At 34.6% G+C, this 21560-nt stretch overlaps 2 protein-coding genes across 6 annotated transcripts in view; one reads left to right on the top strand and one right to left on the bottom strand.

The window, feature by feature from the left end:
• mnb (minibrain) overlaps nt 1-1087 on the bottom strand; it is a 93993-nt gene extending 92906 nt beyond the window's left edge. For 4 of the 5 annotated variants that reach the window (XM_076120418.1, XM_076120417.1, XM_076120414.1 and 1 more), the window contains exon 1: nt 69-1086. In XM_076120418.1, coding sequence (XP_075976533.1) covers nt 69-132 — 64 coding nt within the window. In that variant the 5' untranslated portion in view covers nt 133-1086. Of the gene's footprint in view, nt 1-68 lie in introns of all 5 variants that reach the window. The other variant, XM_076120415.1, reaches the window with a different exon arrangement.
• Nucleotides 1088-2091: 1004 nt separating this feature from the next.
• sbr (nuclear RNA export factor small bristles) lies at nt 2092-11990 on the top strand. The gene is made up of 10 exons (XM_076120534.1): nt 2092-2440; nt 2662-3249; nt 4096-4286; nt 5021-5130; nt 7733-7769; nt 8177-8424; nt 8814-8982; nt 9368-9532; nt 9852-10018; nt 10381-11990. Exons 1-10 carry the CDS (start codon nt 2389-2391, stop codon nt 10478-10480), a joined length of 1827 nt encoding a protein of 608 aa, XP_075976649.1. The 5' UTR covers nt 2092-2388; the 3' UTR covers nt 10481-11990.
• Nucleotides 11991-21560: the final 9570 nt, after the last annotated feature.

Raw genomic sequence — 21560 nt, forward strand, 5'->3', positions numbered from 1 at the left:
TACAGGGTGGTCAAGTAGTTGGTGGAGATCACTGCTATGAAAGCATTATTCTTATACTAGATACTTACACTTGCTTTTGGCATTCTCATCCATGAGCATGTTGAAATGGTGGTGGCGGTTCCACGCAGCCATTTTGCCTTCGTGAGGAGCCCCGAGAAGCACCAGGGCCGCCCCGGCGGGCCCAACTCCGTCTAGGGGCTCCAGTGTCCTCAGCGCACTACAACTTTGTCACACACTCATAACCCAAGGAACATAGCTATCACACACTCGCGCTCAAAACGCCGTCGCCCCGGACGGCGGTGTCATCGGCGCCGACGCGCGGCGCACATGCCTTGCACTTCCGCTCCACGCACTTATGCACACGCGGGTAAACAAGCACGATCAAAACGGCACCGAGCGGTGATTCACCTCTAACGCCCGTCGCGCGCTCCGCACTGCAGGCGGACTGTAGCGGCGCCCGCGAGCCGCAACCGACTGACACCCAAACACTCGTCCCGTGTCACGTGTGCGCTATGTGCAGCGCACCCACCGACAACACTATCCCGCACAAATAAATTCACACTTGATTGCAAATCACCGTCCAATATTAACGACGAATTAATAAATTCCACGAAACGCCACGGGAGTGAGCAAGACGCGCGACGCGGTTTCCCTTCGCCGATCCGATCCTCACTGCTCCAAATCGAACTCGCGAACAAAATAATAACAAATGTGCATGAGATGCTCGCTATAATACGTGCACGTGGGTTGCGTCACAGACAGGACTGACAAAATATTATGAAATCACATTTGCCGATCAGAATGTTTCAGAAATTACGACGGAATACCTCTGAATGCAGACAGTTGATGGCCAGCTAACGAATATAAAATTTTATGAAATACGAACTTCACTGTCGCACTCACAAGTAACCGAGTGATAGACTGATCAAAAGTTTGAGCAGTCTAATTACAACACCATCAACTACACTATTTGTAAACAAAACACAGCCCGTAATACATTCAGAAAATAACAGTTTGGAACTGTAAACGCGAACGCGTTGATCAAGCGCGACAAATAGGACAAAACATGGCAGACTCGAAAAGCACACGAATCTTGTCTGTGGTCGTTTTATTTTTAAGAGCTATGGTTCTACACAGAAGATTATAAATATAGTTTTTAGCGAGCTATTTCCTTATTTCATTAGGTTTCCTTATAGAACACACATACTACCTTTATGATCATTAATGTATAGTTTAATTGAATTTGTATACAGTTAATTTAGTCAGTAGTAAAGAATTAAACATTCATTATCCTACCCACATATCCAAGACAGTTTGCGTGTAATGGAACGAAAACGGCTTGGACCATAGACAGTAGACAAGGGCAGTGTTGTAGCTAAAAAAATACTCCATACTACTAAAACTAAATCTTACCATTGTTTTTTATTATAAAACTATACCAGAATGATTTATTATATATCTCGCCGGTAAAATATGTTGTAGTAAAAGTTTTATGAATATTCTAAGATTCGTATTTTGTTACACACTCTTAGAAAGTCGACCTACGACATCTGATGCCGCATAAATAGATTCAGTTCAGTAGGTATACATAAAAGGTACCTACCTACAACTTGAAACGTTCCGTCAGACATACTTTTGTTCATCTTCGAGATATTAAATTAATCAAAAGCATTCACCTGTTTTTATTTTGCAATAATACATAAACATATGTAATAGTTAAAGCACAATAGTCTAGTTAGTTATATTTATTTTTATTTAAAGATGCTTATTAAGAAAGTAATTGCCTTATTTACGTTAAATTACGTAGGATTCAATTTTCTTTTATCAGTTTAGGTTACATGTGTTTTTAGTTATTCACTGCAATAATATTACATTGTTCAATAAGCATTGCAGTTTGTTATCCATCCAAATATGGCTTTATAAAAAGGAGAAACTATAAAATAGATTCTTACAAAAATAACAGAATCAGACAGTATTAAAGCCTCATAATACTACCTACCTACTCTCAATTTTCACCCTTAGAATTTATAAGTTATCGATTCAATTCATTTCATGTAAAATATCTTTTGTTTCTTAATGTGATGCTGGCAACATTTTTCGTTCTCTCTGGATTAATGGAAAGTGTGGTCTGTATTCGTGTTATTTTTCATCAAATTTATTACATTTTCCTATAATTAAGCTTTAAAATAATATTGCAATTAACCTAAGAAGGTTTGTGACGACTATTGTAATATTGTTGGTTGGAAACATTCTTGAAAATCTCTGAGATTGAGAAGTCCAGACGAGACAGGTTTGGTTGTGATAGTGACGCTTTGTGCGTAATATCCTTTCACCATTCAACCAAATCCGCAATCACACGACATCAATCACTACAGGAAACCCATCAAAATGCCTAAAAACGGGAGCAGAATACGGAACTTCAAGAATAATGAACATTTTGGTGAGTAAATAAGTTATCGTAAACTATATTTTCCCAATTTACGCGAGTATCTTCTTTGTAGTCATCAATGTTTTTGTCTAAATATATGTGTTCGATGTCGTCATACCTACTTGTGTTAGGAGTAATATGTAAAAATCTGAATCTGATATATTGTCAAAGCGTTATTGAAAGAAAATATAAAAAACCAATAAATTCTCTAATGTTTTTCAATTTTATTACAGAGCATGATGACCGCGCGCACAACACAAGGCGTGTTAGTTTCAAGCCTGGCACTCACAAAGGCAAAAATAAATGGACCAAGCCAATGTTGATTATGGATGATCTTGATATCGACATGACAGGATCTGGAGGTCAGCATATGAGACCGAAAGGTAACTTCAGAGGTCGTGGAGGTCGCATGAATTCACCTGCGCCTAGATCGCATGGAATGGCTAAGAAGAGGTTTGTTGCGGGAGTCCTGCCTTGGTATCAGATCATTATACCTTATGGAGCGAAACATGAGAAAGATGTGGTTCTCCGAGCATTGCTGAGTTACGTATCACCTGATGTGTTTATTCCTCACTATTACAAGATCAATGGCAATGCTGCTGTCTTCTATGTTGATGATGTTAAATTGGCTGAGAAATTGTTCAATGCGGACAGGAAGATTATCATGTCCGATGGTTTCAAGCTGATGGTGATTGTCAGAAATGCGGTTCCAAATGTGGTTGTTGATGCTGATATGAAGGAGAAAATGAAGTTGACTATGGCTAAGAGATACAATGCTGCCACAAAAGCATTGGATTTGACCAAATTCCATGCAGATCCAGGTATGTTTATTATATATTACTGCTATGTATAATTACCTTTTATCTTATTGTATGTATTTATTTGTACTGTGTCCCCACAACGCAAGAGCTATTCTTAGTGTGGGAGTTGTTTTTTATACTTTTCATTTAGAATACATTTAGTTTTATGTGTATGTGATACATAGAAGACAGATGATTTTTTAAAATGAGTTTAAACTCTATTGAATAGATAAACTACCGTTAAACATACTCAAAAACTGGGCATTAGAGAATGTAAAAATGCTGAATTATCGGATTAAACTTATTGTGTTATTATAGAACTAGATTTTTGATTGAGATCTTCTTGAATTATTGCAACATTACCAAGATCTTGTATATTGTCATACTTTTTAAATTGTATTTCTGCTGTGTATAGGATTTCTTAATACATTTTCCTGTTATTTTGTTGGTCAATGTATTGCATAATGTTTTTATACAGCGGTGAGTCATGGGTTTTACACAGTATATTATGTTTTCTTGTTTGGTGTTTCAATTGAGAATTGAAACCTTAAGAATGTCTGTTTCTATATTTGTATTAAAATGATTTTTTTTATTAGGAATACAAATTAATACTGTATGAGTACTGCATAATCTGCATATGAACAAGTTATTAGAAAAATTTTGTCATTCAGCCAAAAAATCCATGAAGCTGAGACTATAAACTAAAAATATTATTATATTATATGTAATAATATCTATCTTTTGTATGGTTAGTGGTCAACCTAGTGTCAAAGTTGTTCAAGCCGCCTGAAAAGCTTTGACATGGCTTAACAATATTATATGTATAATATTGTTGATACTTTAATAACATACATATTCTTATTTCAGATCTATCAGATATTTTCTGCGCACTATTCCGTCCGGCTATCATGTTAGCTGCGATTGACATCATTGCTGAGAACATCCCTGATTTAGAAGCCCTGAACCTCAATGATAACAAGCTGCATGGCATTGAGCATCTGAAGGCTTTAGCCAACAAGTTGAAGAGCTTGAAGATTTTGTACATGGGAGATAATAGGGTAAGTTGAGAATTCTAATTAAATGCAAATGTCTCTGTCTCTAATCAGCCTACCATATTTTATCAAAAGCTATTCAGTAGGTTATTGATGAAAGACTAACAAACATATACTCCTTCTAACACTGCACCATTTCCTCACAAGCTTTTATATTTGTATTAATAGGAACATAAAAAAGGTGTGATATTACATCTGTATGTAGTAGACTAAGTGCAGATATGTCTTCAGCTAGCAGTAGTTTACAAAATGTCACAGTTGTTATTTTGTTTCTTGCATATTGGTGCCTTTAGGAATTGCCTCTACACTACAACAGGTTTGAAACACCTGTTCACATATAGCTGTGAAGGGCTGTGACTTGTATAAATAAATGTACTCAAAACAGATGTGCCTATAATATACTGTTGTGCTATTTATACTATTATGTTATATTTTATTTATAGAATATAATATGACTTTTCATTGACCTTGGATATACTCAACAAGTAAATCTTAGTTAATATAAGGTGCATTAGGGTAAGTCCAAATGAAAGGCAAGGTTTGGATTTCTGCAATTATTCTTAAACCCACAAATGTTCTTGTAATAAAATCATTTGCCTAGGGACTGTTGATAAAGATGGTTACTAAGTTGACAAATCTGCTGCATTTGGTACTAATTTTAACTGCCGAGACTTTCCTAGGTTCTGGACTAACCATAACACACTGAAATATTATCAAACATGTTTCCTTTTCTCCCATAGATTCCATTCATCGGTTCCCTGGAAGCCCTGAAGGCCCTTCCCCTGGTGGAGCTGTACCTCAAAGGCAATCCATTGGTGAACAGGTTTCAGGACCACGAAATATATGTCAGGTAGCATTTGTAATATCATACTATTGGTTGAAAGCCTTTTACGTACTTTAGTACTGTAATTTTCTATCTCACGGTTCGAGATATCATGTCAATAACTTGTTTTGAGTTTGAGATGTGAGAAATGTTTCATTTGTATAAATATGTTGATTAAATATTTAATTATTTATGTATAGCACTTATATACTGTACAAATAGGAGCAAAACTTATCAAACTATCATTTAACTGGGGTATCTTTGAGTCTAGTTGGGTTATTTTATTATTATAAAACATACGGTCGTGTTTTTTTATAACAATATAAATTTATTAATTTAGTTGTATTAATCACTGTGCATCAGTAACATGACATTGATAACTAGGAAAAAAATCATCCTCAATCAACTTTGCTTAAAATAGAGCCATATTCTTCACTTTAATTATTCTGGGACAATACTTTATCAAATATATAATTCAGTAATAGATCTTGATTTCATGAAATTATTAACAATTCTATGAACTATTAAAAGTGTTTGCTCCTGTTTTTTTATTATATTTCAGAATCCGCGCTATTGCCGTTTCCTGAACCTAGGTCTTCCTAGGTCGAAGGCACGGTTGCGCCAAATTAAATATACATGATATTTACATTATTTGTGTGTACAAGAAACATGTTTGCAAGATGCTTTGAGAATTATTTCAGAATATATGGATTTTAGTGCATGTCCTTATCAAACTTTTTGCTTTTTATGTAACAGTCCTTTAAAAATTCGTTTTGAATGTGAATATACTTTACTTTGCAGTCCTTTATTTTGCATTCTTCTGAAAATGTATTCTATGTCGATATTTTCTTAGGCAGGAAAGCAATATTCCATTTCAGTGCATTGTCTAAATTAAATATTAACAAACATAAAATGCAATTCTCTCAGCAACTTGCATTCAAGTTTTTATAATGAAAAATTAGAGTCATTTGGTTCCACATTCCTCATTAGAAAATCTGATCATACCATGCATGTTTACTAATATATATCTAAATAGACTCTCAAATTTGACGTTGTGAAAGATGTTTCATTATTTTATTCAGTTATTTTCTGAGCTTTTATTGTATTATGATATTTAAGTGATTTTTTAGGCTAGTATACTAGATATGTAGGAGGTAGCGATATGTGCGTGACAAACAATTGTACCAATAGATTGCTTATATATAAAATTCTACCTGAGTTATTCAATACTATTGGACGACGTTATTTTTGCGCACCAACTCGCTACCTCGCACATATTATCTAGTGCAACTAGCCTTAAGCAAATATGATGCTTGTCAAATGTCTATTTTCACTGCAGCAATAGGATAAAATGACCAAATTTTTATTACATATTGAGTCTTAATACTAGACTCATGTAAGAAGAAGTATCATCATACAATAAACAGCTTAGATGACTTTCCGAAAAGAAAATGCTTTAAAATATTATTTTATGTAAAAATATTTGTGTTACCGTCAATGTTCAACATTGCCACAAGAATGGCAACTGTTGTATCAAATGCTTATGATTCAAAATATTTTGTCTTTTTTGGGATTGTGATTTTCCTAAGAAATTAAAATATCTATTCTTGTTGAATATTGAAGGTATCTAAGTAACAAATCAAATATTTTAAAATAAATTACTGAATTTTATGAAACATCTACTCATCTCTGGTAATGGAATTGAAAATATCTGTGATTCTGACATCTTTGAATTTAATTATTTAATCTCGCCACTAAGTTCAGTATGTCGTCTATTAAAAAATATATGGAGGAAGTACATTGGCTTGCTGTTATGTTCAAACTAATTCAGTCTTATTGCTTTATTTGATTTATCAGTGCACAAGTCTGTCTGTTTTTGTCAAAATGTTGACTTAATATTTATTTTATTGATAAACCAAATATTGTAATAAGACAGAATAAGTTTGAACAATGAGACAAAATTTTCAAATGAACCAAAAATAACCAGAGAAACTTTTTAGATATACCCACAAGATGTATCTTTTTAATCTAGCCATAAGTACTACAACAGTTTTGGGTCAATAAACTGTTTTTCATGCAATCAGTAATACTGATTGACTCTAGAAACTTTCTCTGGTTTGTTTGGAAAACTTATACAGGGTGTAATGGAAACGCTTCCGAAAACAAAAACTGATGATAGTGGAAGGGATTTTGTAAACGATGCCATTAAAACAATTCGAGAAATACGTTGTAATTTTTTCTTGTATCATCAGCATTGCATACTATAGTAAAACTATTTTGCGAAAACATGTATGTTTACGCAAAGTGTTTTTTTACTCCTTCGTTTATTCTTCAGAAAAAGCAATGCGGTTTTTAATGCCATCGGTTTCAAAATCCCTGCCACTGTCACAATTCTTTGTTTTTGGAAACGTTTCTCTTACAAGTATAACTTAGAAAAAGTCGTGACGTCATACTGGACAAGTCTTAGTAATCAAGAGGCATACCAGAGTTTAGGGTTGCAGATATTTTCATGATAAATACAGTCTGAAATGATAAATTTCACACTGTATGATACTGAAACTAACCTGTGAAGTGAGTTTCAGAAGGATTGCTATATCACATGTGTTGCCATGTTGTTTGTTGTCTCCAGCGATGTGCGGAAGAAGTTCCCTAAGCTGACCAAATTGGTGAGTTTTATTACTACTTGCAGAAGTATTATTAGCTCTATATCTTGTGTTATAAAATAATGTGTGTTTTTGACGACGATGACGGGTAGGTTTTTGCAGATATTATAACACTGCCTCTCAAATAAGAATTGACATAAATTACGATCAAGTCAAACATATTTATCTTGATTTTGTTTAACCACAGTGTACTCTTGTAATAAAAACATGAATTCAACAATGTAATGTGAAAGTTAAATGAAATATTAAAGTAGAATACTAAACGATATTTGTATTTCAAATTAACACAATCAAAAGAATGTTTATTATTATTTATTTGTATTGAGATTTCACGGCTCCCAGTCTGTTAAAAATACAATAAGACCGTAATAAACAACACAATAGTAGAATAAACACGAATTACCCTTTAGGACGGAGTGGACCTGCCCCCAGCCATCGGCTTCGACGTACAAGAAGATGTAACCCTGCCTCCACGTCAACAGTCATTCCTCGTAGACCCGGCCGGTCAGAACTTAGTCCGGGACTTCCTAACGCAATACTTTGCGATATTTGACGGGGAGTCCCGGCAACAGTTGCTTGAAGCTTACCATGAACATGCAACTATGTCTATGGCTGCTAATTACTTGAGCAATGATAATAGAAATGCACCTACACAGAGGTAAGTCTGATTTAGAATTATTCTTGTATAGATAATTGCTTTGTAGTAGGTCGTACCAAGCCCTAAATAATTCTGATGTCATCATTAATGACAAGTTTAAGACAAAATAAAGGTACAATCTGAAGTTGACCAAGTATAGAGTACATTTTGTTCGAATATTGTCGTACTTACCTCACATTGTTTTTGTTTTAGACAAATATGTAGTCAATAAATAACAAGACAACGTCTAAAATCAAAAAAAGTCTATATCTATACATATAATAAATTACTTCTACATCTACATCTGCGATCTTTTTGCTATTTCTACACTGGGCCATATATGTTTGGGACATATAGTTTCTACATGGTTACACAAAGTATTATTTCTACAACTTGTATATCTATTTCAGATTAAACGCCTACATCTCGAACAGTCGCAATTTGATTCGCATCACGGAGCGCGAGTCTAGACGCAGATACTTGCGCAGTGGCAGACTGCAGGTCGTCTCGTTCTTATCCGACCTGCCGAAGACCACGCACGACCTGCTTGGTTTCGCCGTGGATTTACTCGTGTTCACTGTAAGTTTATAACATTAATATGGATATTAAATTTTAATATTACTAAATGTATTATTGTAAGACAAAATCTCCGGAATCTTTGTCTGACTGTCTGTTAGTCATAAATCCAAAAACTACTACAATAATTTTTATTTGGTTTTCACAAAATAATGCTAATTTGTTGTTTAGGATAGTTCATTAAAGTTTTGTGTGAATTGGCAGTCTGCCGTTCCGCCAGTTATAACTTACTAGTCACGCCAAAGCTATGTCAAAGGCCTTTGGGCGGCTTGAACAACTTTGACACTAGGTTGACCACTAACCAGACGATAAGATGAAGATGACTTACTAGTGATAGTCATTCTGAGAACTGGGAAAACTAAAGCCAACCATAACTTTTTTCCTCCAGCCCACGATGATAGTACTGTCAATGAACGGCGTATACAAGGAGACCACCACCAGCGGCAACCCGACGCGTGCCTTCCATCGCACCTTCGTGATCGTGCCCAATGCCGGTGGTGGCTTCTGCATCATCAATGATATGTTATTCGTCACCAATACTACTAAAGAACAGGTAAGGAAAAACATCCTTAGAAATATTAACTAATATTTCTATGACAAAAACCGCTTGGTTTTTCTCTTAGAATATTCAATAGTAGCCCAGAGTTTGGTAGTTTACCCATTATACAGCAATCGTCGTCTTTCGGCCTCCATTACCTGAGGCTAACTAAAAGTAAATGGTGATGAGTGGGTTTATTTCATACGCCTCTGTCAGCAACTTCGGGTGTATCAGGTGTGATGTGATACATAAAAGAACTTAATATACATACACACATACAATTTGATGCTTAACTCTGTTATTATTTTATTTACCATTTAATCTAATTCTACAGGAAGACAAAGCCTTCTCATCGGGTGCGGTAGAGCCGGCGCCAGTGGCCGCACAGCCCGTAGCTCAAGCGCCGCCAGCCGCGCCCGCCGGTCAAGACGCGGAAGCGCAGAAGATGATGCTCGCTGCACTCAGCCAACAGACCGGCATGAACGAGCATTGGAGTATCAAGTGAGTATTACAATATGTACTTACATTACTTATTTATTTTTGAATATACTGTATCATGTGTACGTCGGCACCAAATTAATTTTGTAATAACCTTAGTGTCTTGTATAAAGTAATCTTCACATGTAGTAACTATACTTTTCTGGTTTACTTATTGCTGGAACAATTATTTTTTACCCACTGCTTTTTTGGCTCGTGGCTCCTGCAATGCGTTATTTTTATCAGAGTTACCTGTTATAAAGTAAAGAAGAAAACAAATCATTAAATAGAATATTATAACACATCTACTACGTCTATATAATGTTATGCCAAAAAACGACAGCTTTACAAAATGTGTACTCACGATCTTTTTTACTTTCTTTCAGCTGCCTACAAGAAACCGGTTGGGACTTCCAAAGGGCGTTATTCGTCTTCAACCAGCTAAATTCAGAAGGGAAAATTCCGCCGACTGCGTTCGTCAAGTGAACAATTAGCAAGTAGTTATTGGGCTGTGCCGTCTGTACATATTAGAATAAAATAAAGAAGAAGAAGAATTAACTTGTGAAGAAGCGTGAATGGGAAATGTGATGTTATTCAGGGAGAGTGAATGACCTCTTGGAAACAAGAAGATTTTAATGATTTAGAAGTTGCAGTGTTTTTGAGTCACTAGAAATGTGTTTCTTTTGTACACTGAAGTATAAGAAATACTTTATTTGATAATGCATGAAGAAACGAAGACCAGAAAGCAATAAAAATAGAACTTAACTACATAAGAATTAAGCTTAGCAAGTAAGCTTGCACATAGAAAAGAGAAATCTTCGAATATGAAACTACAGTTGATTTGGCATCTCCTGATTGTGCTACTCATTTGTACAATCAAATGTCCTGTCTATGTCTATTGCACGATGCATGCTGGATAAGGAAGACCCCTCAAATGTTTATAACATTATAACCTTTGACCTAAACAGTATTCGTTTGAAGCTGTTTTATTATACCGAGTGGTAGATAGATGGTTATATGTGCATTGAGGCAATCTTTTAAAGCTTTATCCAGTTTAGAATGTTACCTTATAGAAGATCTACAGAAGAATCCCGGAATCCAATTAGATTAATTTATTTATAGTTTTATTTATACAATATTGTCAAAAAAAAAAGAATATGATGTTCCTAAAACAAAAAATACTTGATATTATTTTGATACTTGATTGTAATTAATTTTCACGATTGTGGTAGAGACAAGTATCTTATTAGTTTTGTTCTTTTGTCTTAGTAATGATTATAAATGTTACAATCTTTTACAAATCATTACTAAAGTTCGTACATAATATTAACTTAGAACATTTTATTGTTAAAGTTTAAGTTGGTGTTTAATAGTAGTCATTGTATGTCCATGTTTAAATCTTTTAATATTGTCAATCATATTATAATCATATATCTCGTAATAATCTTTCATTGTAGACATAATACGCAACAAAAAAAAAATAGTATTATGTCCGCAATGTTTTGCATTTTTAACTATTCAAAAGATTTTTTGTTTTCACTGCCTTTACTCGAGAAAATGTTAAAAAAGAAAATTATTTCACTCGATAATTCGAATTAATATTGTACATAGTCTGTTTTTATTATTATTGTTTTAGTATTGGGTTGCGTCGGGTCGCAGTGGTGGATGCACGGCTAAGATTTCACAGAAAAACGGCTGGTTAAAACTGTGCCTATGCAATGTTGGGTTTGTGGAAACCACATTGTGTTGAGCTTTGTGCGTTCGTCAAGAGACGGCGCCGAGCGATCTGTGGCGGAACCCCTCGGGCGTCCGTAGTGGGCTAGCCACAGCGTGAGAGATGTGATTGTGACGTAATACGGCACTCTTGTACTGAGCCGCGTGTTTGTGAACTGCCACGCGCCCCCTGCGACCCGCGGGCGGGGACTAGGGCTTACGTATAGACCTAATGTTAAGACTGTTACTATTAAAGTAAATAAATCTTACGTTTTTCAATGAATTACTGCAGTTTCATTTTTACTTGACCACCTGTATATTAAGACAGGACTCCCATGCTAAAGCGCACTTATCAGCTTTACTTTTTGTCGATTGCAACTTATTAAATAGAGGTTTGTAATGACATAGCAACATATAGTAGTATATATCGTATCAGTGAAAACTTTTAATTGGCCTTAATCCTTTATATTGTATTTACTGTATGTATGTATGCTAGCTGTAAGTTTTCCTAATTTGTAAAATAAAATAATAAAATAAATAATATTTGAACATGCTAATACAAAACCAATTCGTACAAAACACGTAGTAAATTAATGCAAAAACAGGTGGCGACCATGCGATAGATTGATGGATGGACCCGAACGTGTCGAGAGCATAAAAAACCAAAATTGATTTGACTTCTCAATAAAAATTTTATTATTAACATAATGAATTGCAAACCTTTGTAAAGATACATTTATCTAACGGGAGAATCCCTTTTTAGGTATTATTATAATCAAATGCTTTATTGGAGCTTGGGGCCTTATTATAAAGTTAAGTAGGTCAAAGGTATTCCCCTGAGTAAATATACATGCTACTATCGTGCTTTCAATCAACTTTGTGTGGTAGGTACAGAAAGAGGAAAATATCTGTGTCTTGCTTAACAGGTTTCAATAAAAATAATGTTTATTTACCAATTACATATCCACTTAAACGTCCATTGTGTTAATTTTCTTTTTATCATAATATTGCTCGCTTTTTACGATGGTAACAAGTAAAATAAAATTTGGCGCTATCGTAAACGAAAAGGAGCATTCTTGAATATAAAACGATTTTAGTACCCTTGGTTTGTTCAAGTAAAGTTGGTAATAATATCTATCTATTACAGACACGTTGAAATATGAATATGTAGGTTTTAGACAGATATTAGGTGCCTTTACACAGACGCTCTATCGAGTGTGAAACAACAATCGCGCGTAAAAAAGCGTGCGTAGTAAAGGCACAGAATAATAAGTACTAAAGTAGTAAAGGGTTAGAAAGGGTCTTGAACACCCTTCAAGCGCAAAAGAGCGTGTGTGTAAAGGCACCTATTAACTGTGATGCATGGTTTTAGGAACCCATATGACATACTAAAATAGCTAAGAAAACTTCCGGCCAGGATCATTGCTTGCTTGCGAGATGTTTTTATTAAACTTTATACGGGGAATACCCTTAAAAACAAAGTGTGATGACGTATGCCCTTGTTTAGCCACTTTATCCCGCCATTCAAATCACATGCGAGACACTAATCCATCGTAAAGTAAGTACTTAATATGTTGTTATCTGTGACGCGATAACGAACTAATCTGTTTTGCGAAAATGTAAACATCGTATAGTTAAAATTAGTGCGTCAATCTGTTCCTATGAGCTAGGTTTTAAAGATTAAACAGTAAAAAATGTTTGTAATGATAAAATGCAAGAACTCAGCGAAAAAATGAGTAAGTTATGGTTTGTTTGTCCGATTTTTTGAGTGATGGTATCCTTAGCTATTACGGCCAAATATTGAAAGACTTCGCCGGGAAAATAAATAATGTAACGTGGTTAAAAACTGGTATCAAAAAGATTATCTACAGTCAATGCAATAAATTTTATGTGCCTATTAATACTTTTGGAAAATGAGTAGGTAAGACGTAGGTGTATCGTTATCCGAATACTTAGGTACATACCCTTTTTATTCTTTGAGTACCTAGATCTTTTCAAAGAATCGTTACTAATAAAAAAGATTTATATTTATTTTTCACACATCCTAACGTTCATTAAGATATGCTATCGTTTTTTATAGTTGCAATGTTCAGACACATGAAATGTTTACATAAGTACGCCATAGTTAAAATATTTTGAAGGCTCCTCATATTTTCATGATAAAATTTAGGTCAAGATTTACAAATAACGCGTTTGACGTCAAATATTTGAGATAAACAATGTTGGCTAATGTTTTAAATTTTTTGAATCACAAACATTGTTCATTCCGAGTTGACATCTTTAATACAGTTTCAATAACTTACCTCTGGTAGAGGCGGTATATCGACTAACGTTAGTGACCATTGGTCATAGATATTCGATGATTGTAGATTAAATTGATTATGTTTTTTGTATGCAATTGTGTTACAACTGTTAGCAAATCATATTTCACAAAAGATCTTTCTTATCTTACATGACTTGTAACATTATGGTCATTAGTAGCCAGTTTAATTTAGGTTCATTAATATTCTTACACATCTGGCGATTTCTTCAAGAAAATGATTGGTAACATTTTGTTATGTCTATCCTATTATGTAAGACAAACTGGGAGTTTTACTAGGTTAACGAAGAGTTGTAGTTATAGTACTAATTAGGTATTTGTTTTAATAAATCAGTATTTTAAATATAACAGACAGAAATACTATACTCATCACAACTAAAATACCTACTATACTAAACTTGTGACGTCACTAAGTTAGTCTTTATTAAAAAAAGTATTTTTTATATCTAATAGAGTAATATAAAATTTTCTATTGAACTATAATCACGACAAAGGTAGTAAAAGCAAGTGTTCACCGTGCGTAAGTAAAATATGTGTGATGTTCATAAGCGTATGAAATTCTGAGAAAGAAAAATCTTCCGTCGTCGTTGTGTCGCCTCCGGTGCTATTGTTTGACATAGATAAACGAGACTAACGGTGACACTGTTTTACGTTAAATTAAATACTTTAATCAGTAGAGATAAGGCTCAAATTGTAGTTTTGAGGTAAAAATTAAGAGCAAGTACGTGTTACTGTGTCTGGGTAACGTAGACGTATATGTGGCGGAAATGTTTTTTACTAGGTAGAGATCAATTACCGCTTTGTAGAAAGACGATGACGATGCTCCTAAAAAATTAAAGATTATGAAGAATCACGCCACTGTCTAGGTAGGTCACTGACGGCATGTAAAAACTCTTATAATACTGCCTTTATGATAAAGGTAGGTTTTGATTTATTCATGTTGAAAATGAATGTTAGCCAAATAAGTTACTATCGGGTAAGACTCTCTCAAATAATAAGTAATTTAAGATTTTGGGGACAATTAAAATTCACACGCCAGAATAAGTGCTTGTTCACGTTGGAACTCGCGGGCGCGGTGGCGGTCGCGAGCGCGGGGACGTGGCGATTTGTGTTCACGTTGGCTGCCAGGCGGGCGTTTGGCTCAAACTGGTTCAAACTGGTTGATCTTACTTGACATCGCGAGTGAATCGCGCCCGCCACCGCTAGTTCGACGTGAACACACACGAACATCTTCAAGCGTTTGATATTGGCGCGAGCGCGCCACGCGGGCCGCGCGCGACGCCCCGCTAGCTCGCCCGCGACTTAGACCGCGCGAACGGTTTGTACGTGAACACTTCGGTACATCGCCATATGTTTGATATTTCGCGACCGCGCCCGCCACCGCGCCCGCGAGTCAACGTGAATGAGCACTAAGTTAGAATACATGGCAATTTCTGACAGAATAGACTTTAAACTATAAATATTTTAAATAACCATACACATACACCTGTAGTTCAATAGCTCTATTAATAAAACCGCAAGTAAACCCGCGGCTAAAGGATAAACGAGCTCGGATCAACCGTTTCCTGTAAATATTTGAAACAGGGAATACCCGTGACGCGGGTCTGTATTAAATATTCCTCAATCTCTCTCCCTCTTGTTAAAATGTAAGGTTAACAATAAATATATATGTACAGTGTACACACTACTGACTGCTTTGTTTATAGGTTTTTGTAGAGAGTAGGTAAACTCTGGTGTTAGGTACCTAGTTATAACCTTCCTGTTTTCCCTTCAACTACCTTCGAAACCGAGGGGTGACTAACTACATAGATTAACCCCAGAGCATTTTGCAATTTGTGTATTATTTTGTATTGTATTGGCTCACCCTGTCACATCATGACATCACACATTTAAGCATAATTAATCACCCTAATAGACTTTAGTTACATTATTTGAAGTCTAGCGATGGTTTACAACGTAGGTACTAGATATTTCCTTGAATTTGATAATCATCCTACCACATTATTATTACTATCAGGTCTACATAACACAACTCTACATTAAAACCATGCTGCAAACTTGTGAAGAGCGTTTATAAGTAAACACATATTTAAAAGTAATAATAACGTCTAAATATTTATATAAATTATGTTATACTTGTTATTCTGATTACAATTATATTTACTTACGAATAGACCATGCTACAGACGTAATAATTAAACACCTTCCTGTTTTCCCTTTACCTATCTATAGGTGCTAATGTACTCAATGAAAAGTAAGATTGACGTTATCTAACATTTCATAACACTGTTTACTTTGTGTAATTACATTACCTGTATTTACTCGTACCGTAGTTTAACTGTACCGCAAAGAGATGCATTTCATTTGTTTTGTATGACGCAATACAATATTATGTTTCTCATTTATTTGTATGGGGGAATATACCGAGAAAGATTGCGTTTATTACTTTAGGGATTTCGAAAGGTTTACCTGCTTTATACACAAGCAAAAGGAGGAGGTAAAAATTTAAGATCACACGGTTTCGGGATGAGTAAGAATATATTATAAAAAGCACTGCCAAAGGACCGGTGACGTTACTAACGTGATGATTTGAAAGTGGTGACCAAGTGCGTGAATGGTCTAAGTTTAGGACATGTATTGACTTGAGGATTGTACACAAAGTCTCTATAAGTGATCAAATTCAAAAAGAGGTTATCAATAGAGAACCAAAGAAATAGGCGTAGCGTAAGATTAAGCGTTTTTTATATGAGTTTAAACGCTATTGAATAGATAAAATACCGCTAAATGTACTCAGAAACCGGGGTAAGAAGGAAACTGTTGGAATAGCGGAGGAGAGAGCATGTTTTACCATCGTACTTACACATCAGTACCTTTAAGAAAATGTCTGATGAATGATCTTCAACTTTCGGAATTTAGTTTTGCCATTCGTAGTCACTTTTTAAACGTTCAATTCCCGACACTTCTTGCCATCTCATTCAACAGTGCATTGACGTTTCAAGATAATATTAAATACCTGAAAGTTAACATTATGAATGTAAACAAACATTAAGTAATCAAATAACATTATGTGGCTTATCAACAGAAACATTTACGTACATTGATAACAATACATTTGATGTTCTGAAAGGATAATAAATGTAATTTATGATGAAACGAGGAAGACTGTTAAAAAGTATTTTAAACGCCTGTTAATATTTGGTACCTTACCTAAAAACTAAATATTTGGTATTATTAGGTACCCCACTGTGTGATGCGAAGGAGTGTAATGTGTTTTTGTTTAAACGCAAATCCATATAATCACAAAAAGAAATATTAAAAGTCAAACAAACTAACACCTTAGGTACATAAGTCTCTACCTGATAATAGTTGTTTACCAAAAATTTAACAATAAAAAAGAAGCATAACAGTCTCAAAATTCGATAAATTTTTGGAATCAATATTTTCAAACCGCAAAAGAAATAATAAGGTTTCAAAAAAATATGACCTCAATTCTGATTGTTGCTAGTGGATTCGAAAATATTTTCCTTAATTTCTGCACCAGCTAATTCAAGCTTTATGTTTATGATCAATAGCTGATCCGCGCAACTTCGCTTGCGTCACATAAGAGAGAATGGGTCATATTTTTCCCCGTTTTTGTAACATTTTTCACTGCTACTCTGCTCCTATTGGTGGTAGCGTAATGATATATAGCCTATAACCTTCCTCGATACATGGACTATCTAACATTGAAAGAATTTTTCAAATCGGACCAGTAGTTCCTGAGATTAGCGCGTTCAAACAAACAAACAAACAAACAAACAAACAATCAAACAAACAAACAAACTCTTCAGCTTTATAATATTAGTATAGATCATTGAAAAATATAGTTAGAAGGTTTTACAGACGTCATAAATGACGTTAATTCAAAACCAAAATACCTACTTCAGGTATCGTGCAAAATATTGTCTTCGGGGATGACACAAAACGAACCCAAATTACAATCGGAGCCGGAAAAAGACTAAAAGGAATTAGGAAACAATAAGTGTCGCGACGAAAAATAATCGATGTTTTTCGATTTTTTTTCTTAACTACTGAAACACGATAAAATGACGGAAACATCATTAAATATATTTGCGTTCCTTTAAATTGAAAGACAATTCTCTATTTGATAACAAAACTATTAAACAGTTTTGGAATGAGAACGTCGAGCCGTGAGACCTTGGCCCATACCAATCTAAGGTACCCTATTAACTAATGTTTCAATTTATTTAAAGTACCAACTTGAAAGTACTATAAAAAAGTTGTAGTAGCAAACTTTCCTACCTATTACTAACTAAAATTGGTTTAATCAAGCTGTCACAGCGAATGGCTACCGGGTAATTATGGTCGCCAATAAATCATTGTAATTACTTAATTGAAGTTGTTTATAAAAAGAAAATATTTGTTTATCAGCACCTCATAAGTCTTCAGTTTGAATGGAAAGTGGAAATCCAATGAATCTCAAGTCTGGGAAAATCTATCTACTTATATTACATTAGTTTTCCGAAATTCTAATTACCGTAGTATATCCTGCGAATTTTTGCAGTTGTGGCTATTGACTAGGGAGCTCTTGACATTTCAAATTCGTTAAAGAAAATAGTCTTGTGACAGACGTTAGGGGCGCTGATCACTGTTCCTTACAAAAGTCGATAGTTAGCCGGTTCTCGGTGTCCCACGGTTGGGCAAAGGTCCTTCTCTTAATCTTTAGTTATCAGGCAATACAATATCGTGTAATAATAAATTCCAATAAAATAAAATGAAGCATTCATTTTCATAATAAGTACGTAGTTGTTTTAAATCAACTAATATCAAGTCAAATCAAGTGTTTAGTACTGATGGCTGATACGATAAAACTTATTATCTTATCGGACCGACAAATTAACATATCACTCAAGAGCTGGGTTAAATGATAAATAGGAACCTGAATGTGAGGCTTCTCTGTGGCCATTTATTTTAATATTATTTAACATACGAGCATATATGTAACATTTCGTCAAATTCGTAGAATTTTTTTAAAGCGCTTGTGTAAGTAGCACTTTCTCGCTTCTTGTTTTGGGTAGGTTTACTAGGCTCTATTTGTATTTAGGCTGGTTACTCAGCGGTTAGGGACGCATGCGAGACGCGTACTTGTCTTCCGAAAAGCCGTGGAAAGTGAGCTTAGAAAGGGCACATAGAATTTTTAGAGGTTGTGTTTTGAAACAAGAAATCGGTAAGTTTAATTTTAGGGAATTTAACTTACATAATTTAAGTAATCATACGAGAAACTGGTTTTCTCGTCAAGTGACCGAATGCAGGTAAATAATGTAATATAAGAAACGACAATAAAAGCCTCCTATTAGTTACCTATTTATAATAGTCGAAAAATAAATGGGACCTACAAGTAAAAAAACAAAACCACGTACAAAATCCACCGGTACATATAATCAAGTGTACAAGCAACGGTAAGGTAAAGTAAGCAAAATAAACAAGTTTTTACTTCACATAGCATTCATTAAGCTCATCTAATACTTAGTTCCCGTTACATCACGTGCGTTACTCCGAGCCAAGTCCGTAGACCGTGTTTGAAATTGTATGTGCATCTGCAGCGTGATTTTCTATACTATCTGTCTGTTGAGTTGAGCTATCTAGATATACATATTTGTTTTAAAATTGATTTGTAGCACGATTATTAAAACTAGTAACTAAATATATATGAAGTTGGGTTTACTTGACAGTTAAACCTACCTAAATAAAAAAAGTTTCTTACAACATGTGCTGGCCATTCTCATATTAACTTTAACTTGAAAAGTTTTGTGTTGATAAACTATAACTATACTAACTGAGAAATTATTGATAGCGGCTATCAATAGTGATAAGAAATTTCGCGAAGTTTTAGGCGAATTTAAAAATTACTAATTTATTGAGAATGTCGCAAGTAAGGTTTGTATCGCAGCTGTCAGGGATCGTAACGAGTGACGTTCTTTGGTCTCTGTCTACTCCATTGGAAAAAGGCGTGATTTGATGTATGACTATGTATGTACTAATTTACGTCAAGTAATGGTCCAGTACATGTTAGTTATGAAGACGATACGATAGTGCCGTGAGTAAGAAACTACATTGCACCAGATGATTACAATTGTATTATGTAAGAGTATTGTCTTACAAAAATAATTGTATGCGTGTAATCTTTGTAATACTTGGATGGATCGTGAGTAATAAAAACTGTTTAATGAGATGTGGATTTTTTTGTAATAGACTATTGCAAAAAAACGACATTGTAATATATTTTATTAACAAAGACATCTTGCATGTTACATGTGCTTAAAATTAGCATTATCGCGGGAAAATATAGTCATAGAAACGACAAACGTAAAGTATAGTTAACGTCTGACAATTATTTTTAGATAATAATATCAAACATTCCATGAGACTCAACTCGCCTTCGCTTCTCCTCCGTGAACAAAAATATTGTCTCAATAATTTCAGTATTGATCTGTGGTAAGACTAATTTTCAGCGCCTGGATTTGATTTCATAAAAAAGTAGAGAGCATTAGTTAATCACTCTCATCTTTTTGATAATAATTATGGAACAGATAAGGATCAGACTTCTATTATTTTGAAATAACACTTTCTATAAAATACTGAATTAATATTTTTTATACGAAGTTTAAAAATATTGTTGAAGACATCTAAATAAATAAAATTGTTTTGGTAAGGTTTATTATTATCACAGGTTTGTCCCTGGCCTAATACCAGACTTAACCATACTACTACTGAGATCCTTTAACAAACATACAAAAAATATCTTTTAAATAAACAATGCTCATTGTTTAAGACTCTTACATTCAGTGAACAGCGTAAATTGTAAGATGAGTGACAGACTGACAGTTCAATATGGGATTCTACTTCGTAATGCAGTGCAACGACTCTTAGTAACTTATTTAGGATTTGTCTGCAGTAGCGCAATTCTCTACAATCGGTACTGTCGAGTATCTACAGTTTGACATTTAAAATGTACTGCCAAAATAGTTCTTACAGAGCCGGTAGAGGCGCTAAACAGATCTTCGTGTAAAAATTCTCTATAGCTAGCCGGTTGTCGTTAGTCGATAGTAGTAGAGAATTGAGCTAATGTTAGTTATTCAGTTACTTTACGTTTACCAATAATTTTATGAGATGTTTCGCCTTCGTATATTGTCTCCGTAGCCCAGTCTGCTTTCGTACTCTAGCCAAGGTTTCAACCTGAATATCGATCTACTTTTTGTTAGTACGATTTTTTGTGAACCACCTATTTGGACCTTCTACTTTGAGGATGCAATTAGGACTTTTTTGACATAATATATATTTTTGTTTTCCTTATGTCACAATTTGGACTGCTGGTATTCATCAACCAGTCGAACGTAATTGACTAGTTGGTTACTCCTGGTCTATGTGAATAGACTTTTGCTACCGTGGTCCTTGATTCCATACCGTTTTAGTATGTTGTGATACCGTTGCTCGTTGCGTTAGGCATTTGTGTAAGTGTCGGTGTATATTATC

This window comes from Anticarsia gemmatalis, chromosome 12 (assembly GCF_050436995.1).
Source record: "Anticarsia gemmatalis isolate Benzon Research Colony breed Stoneville strain chromosome 12, ilAntGemm2 primary, whole genome shotgun sequence".
NCBI classification, from domain to species: Eukaryota; Metazoa; Arthropoda; class Insecta; order Lepidoptera; family Erebidae; genus Anticarsia; species Anticarsia gemmatalis.

What these genes read in the sequence shown, in the direction of transcription:
- sbr (XM_076120534.1), top strand. Translation starts at nt 2,389, where the DNA reads ATGCCTAAAAACGGGAGCAGAATACGGAACTTCAAGAATAATGAACAT. An exon ending in AGAAATGCACCTACACAGAG is followed by an intron (nt 8,425 to 8,813) that starts GTAAGTCTGATT and finishes TATCTATTTCAG; the next exon opens with ATTAAACGCCTACATCTCGA. An exon ending in AACGAGCATTGGAGTATCAA is followed by an intron (nt 10,019 to 10,380) that starts GTGAGTATTACA and finishes ACTTTCTTTCAG; the next exon opens with CTGCCTACAAGAAACCGGTT.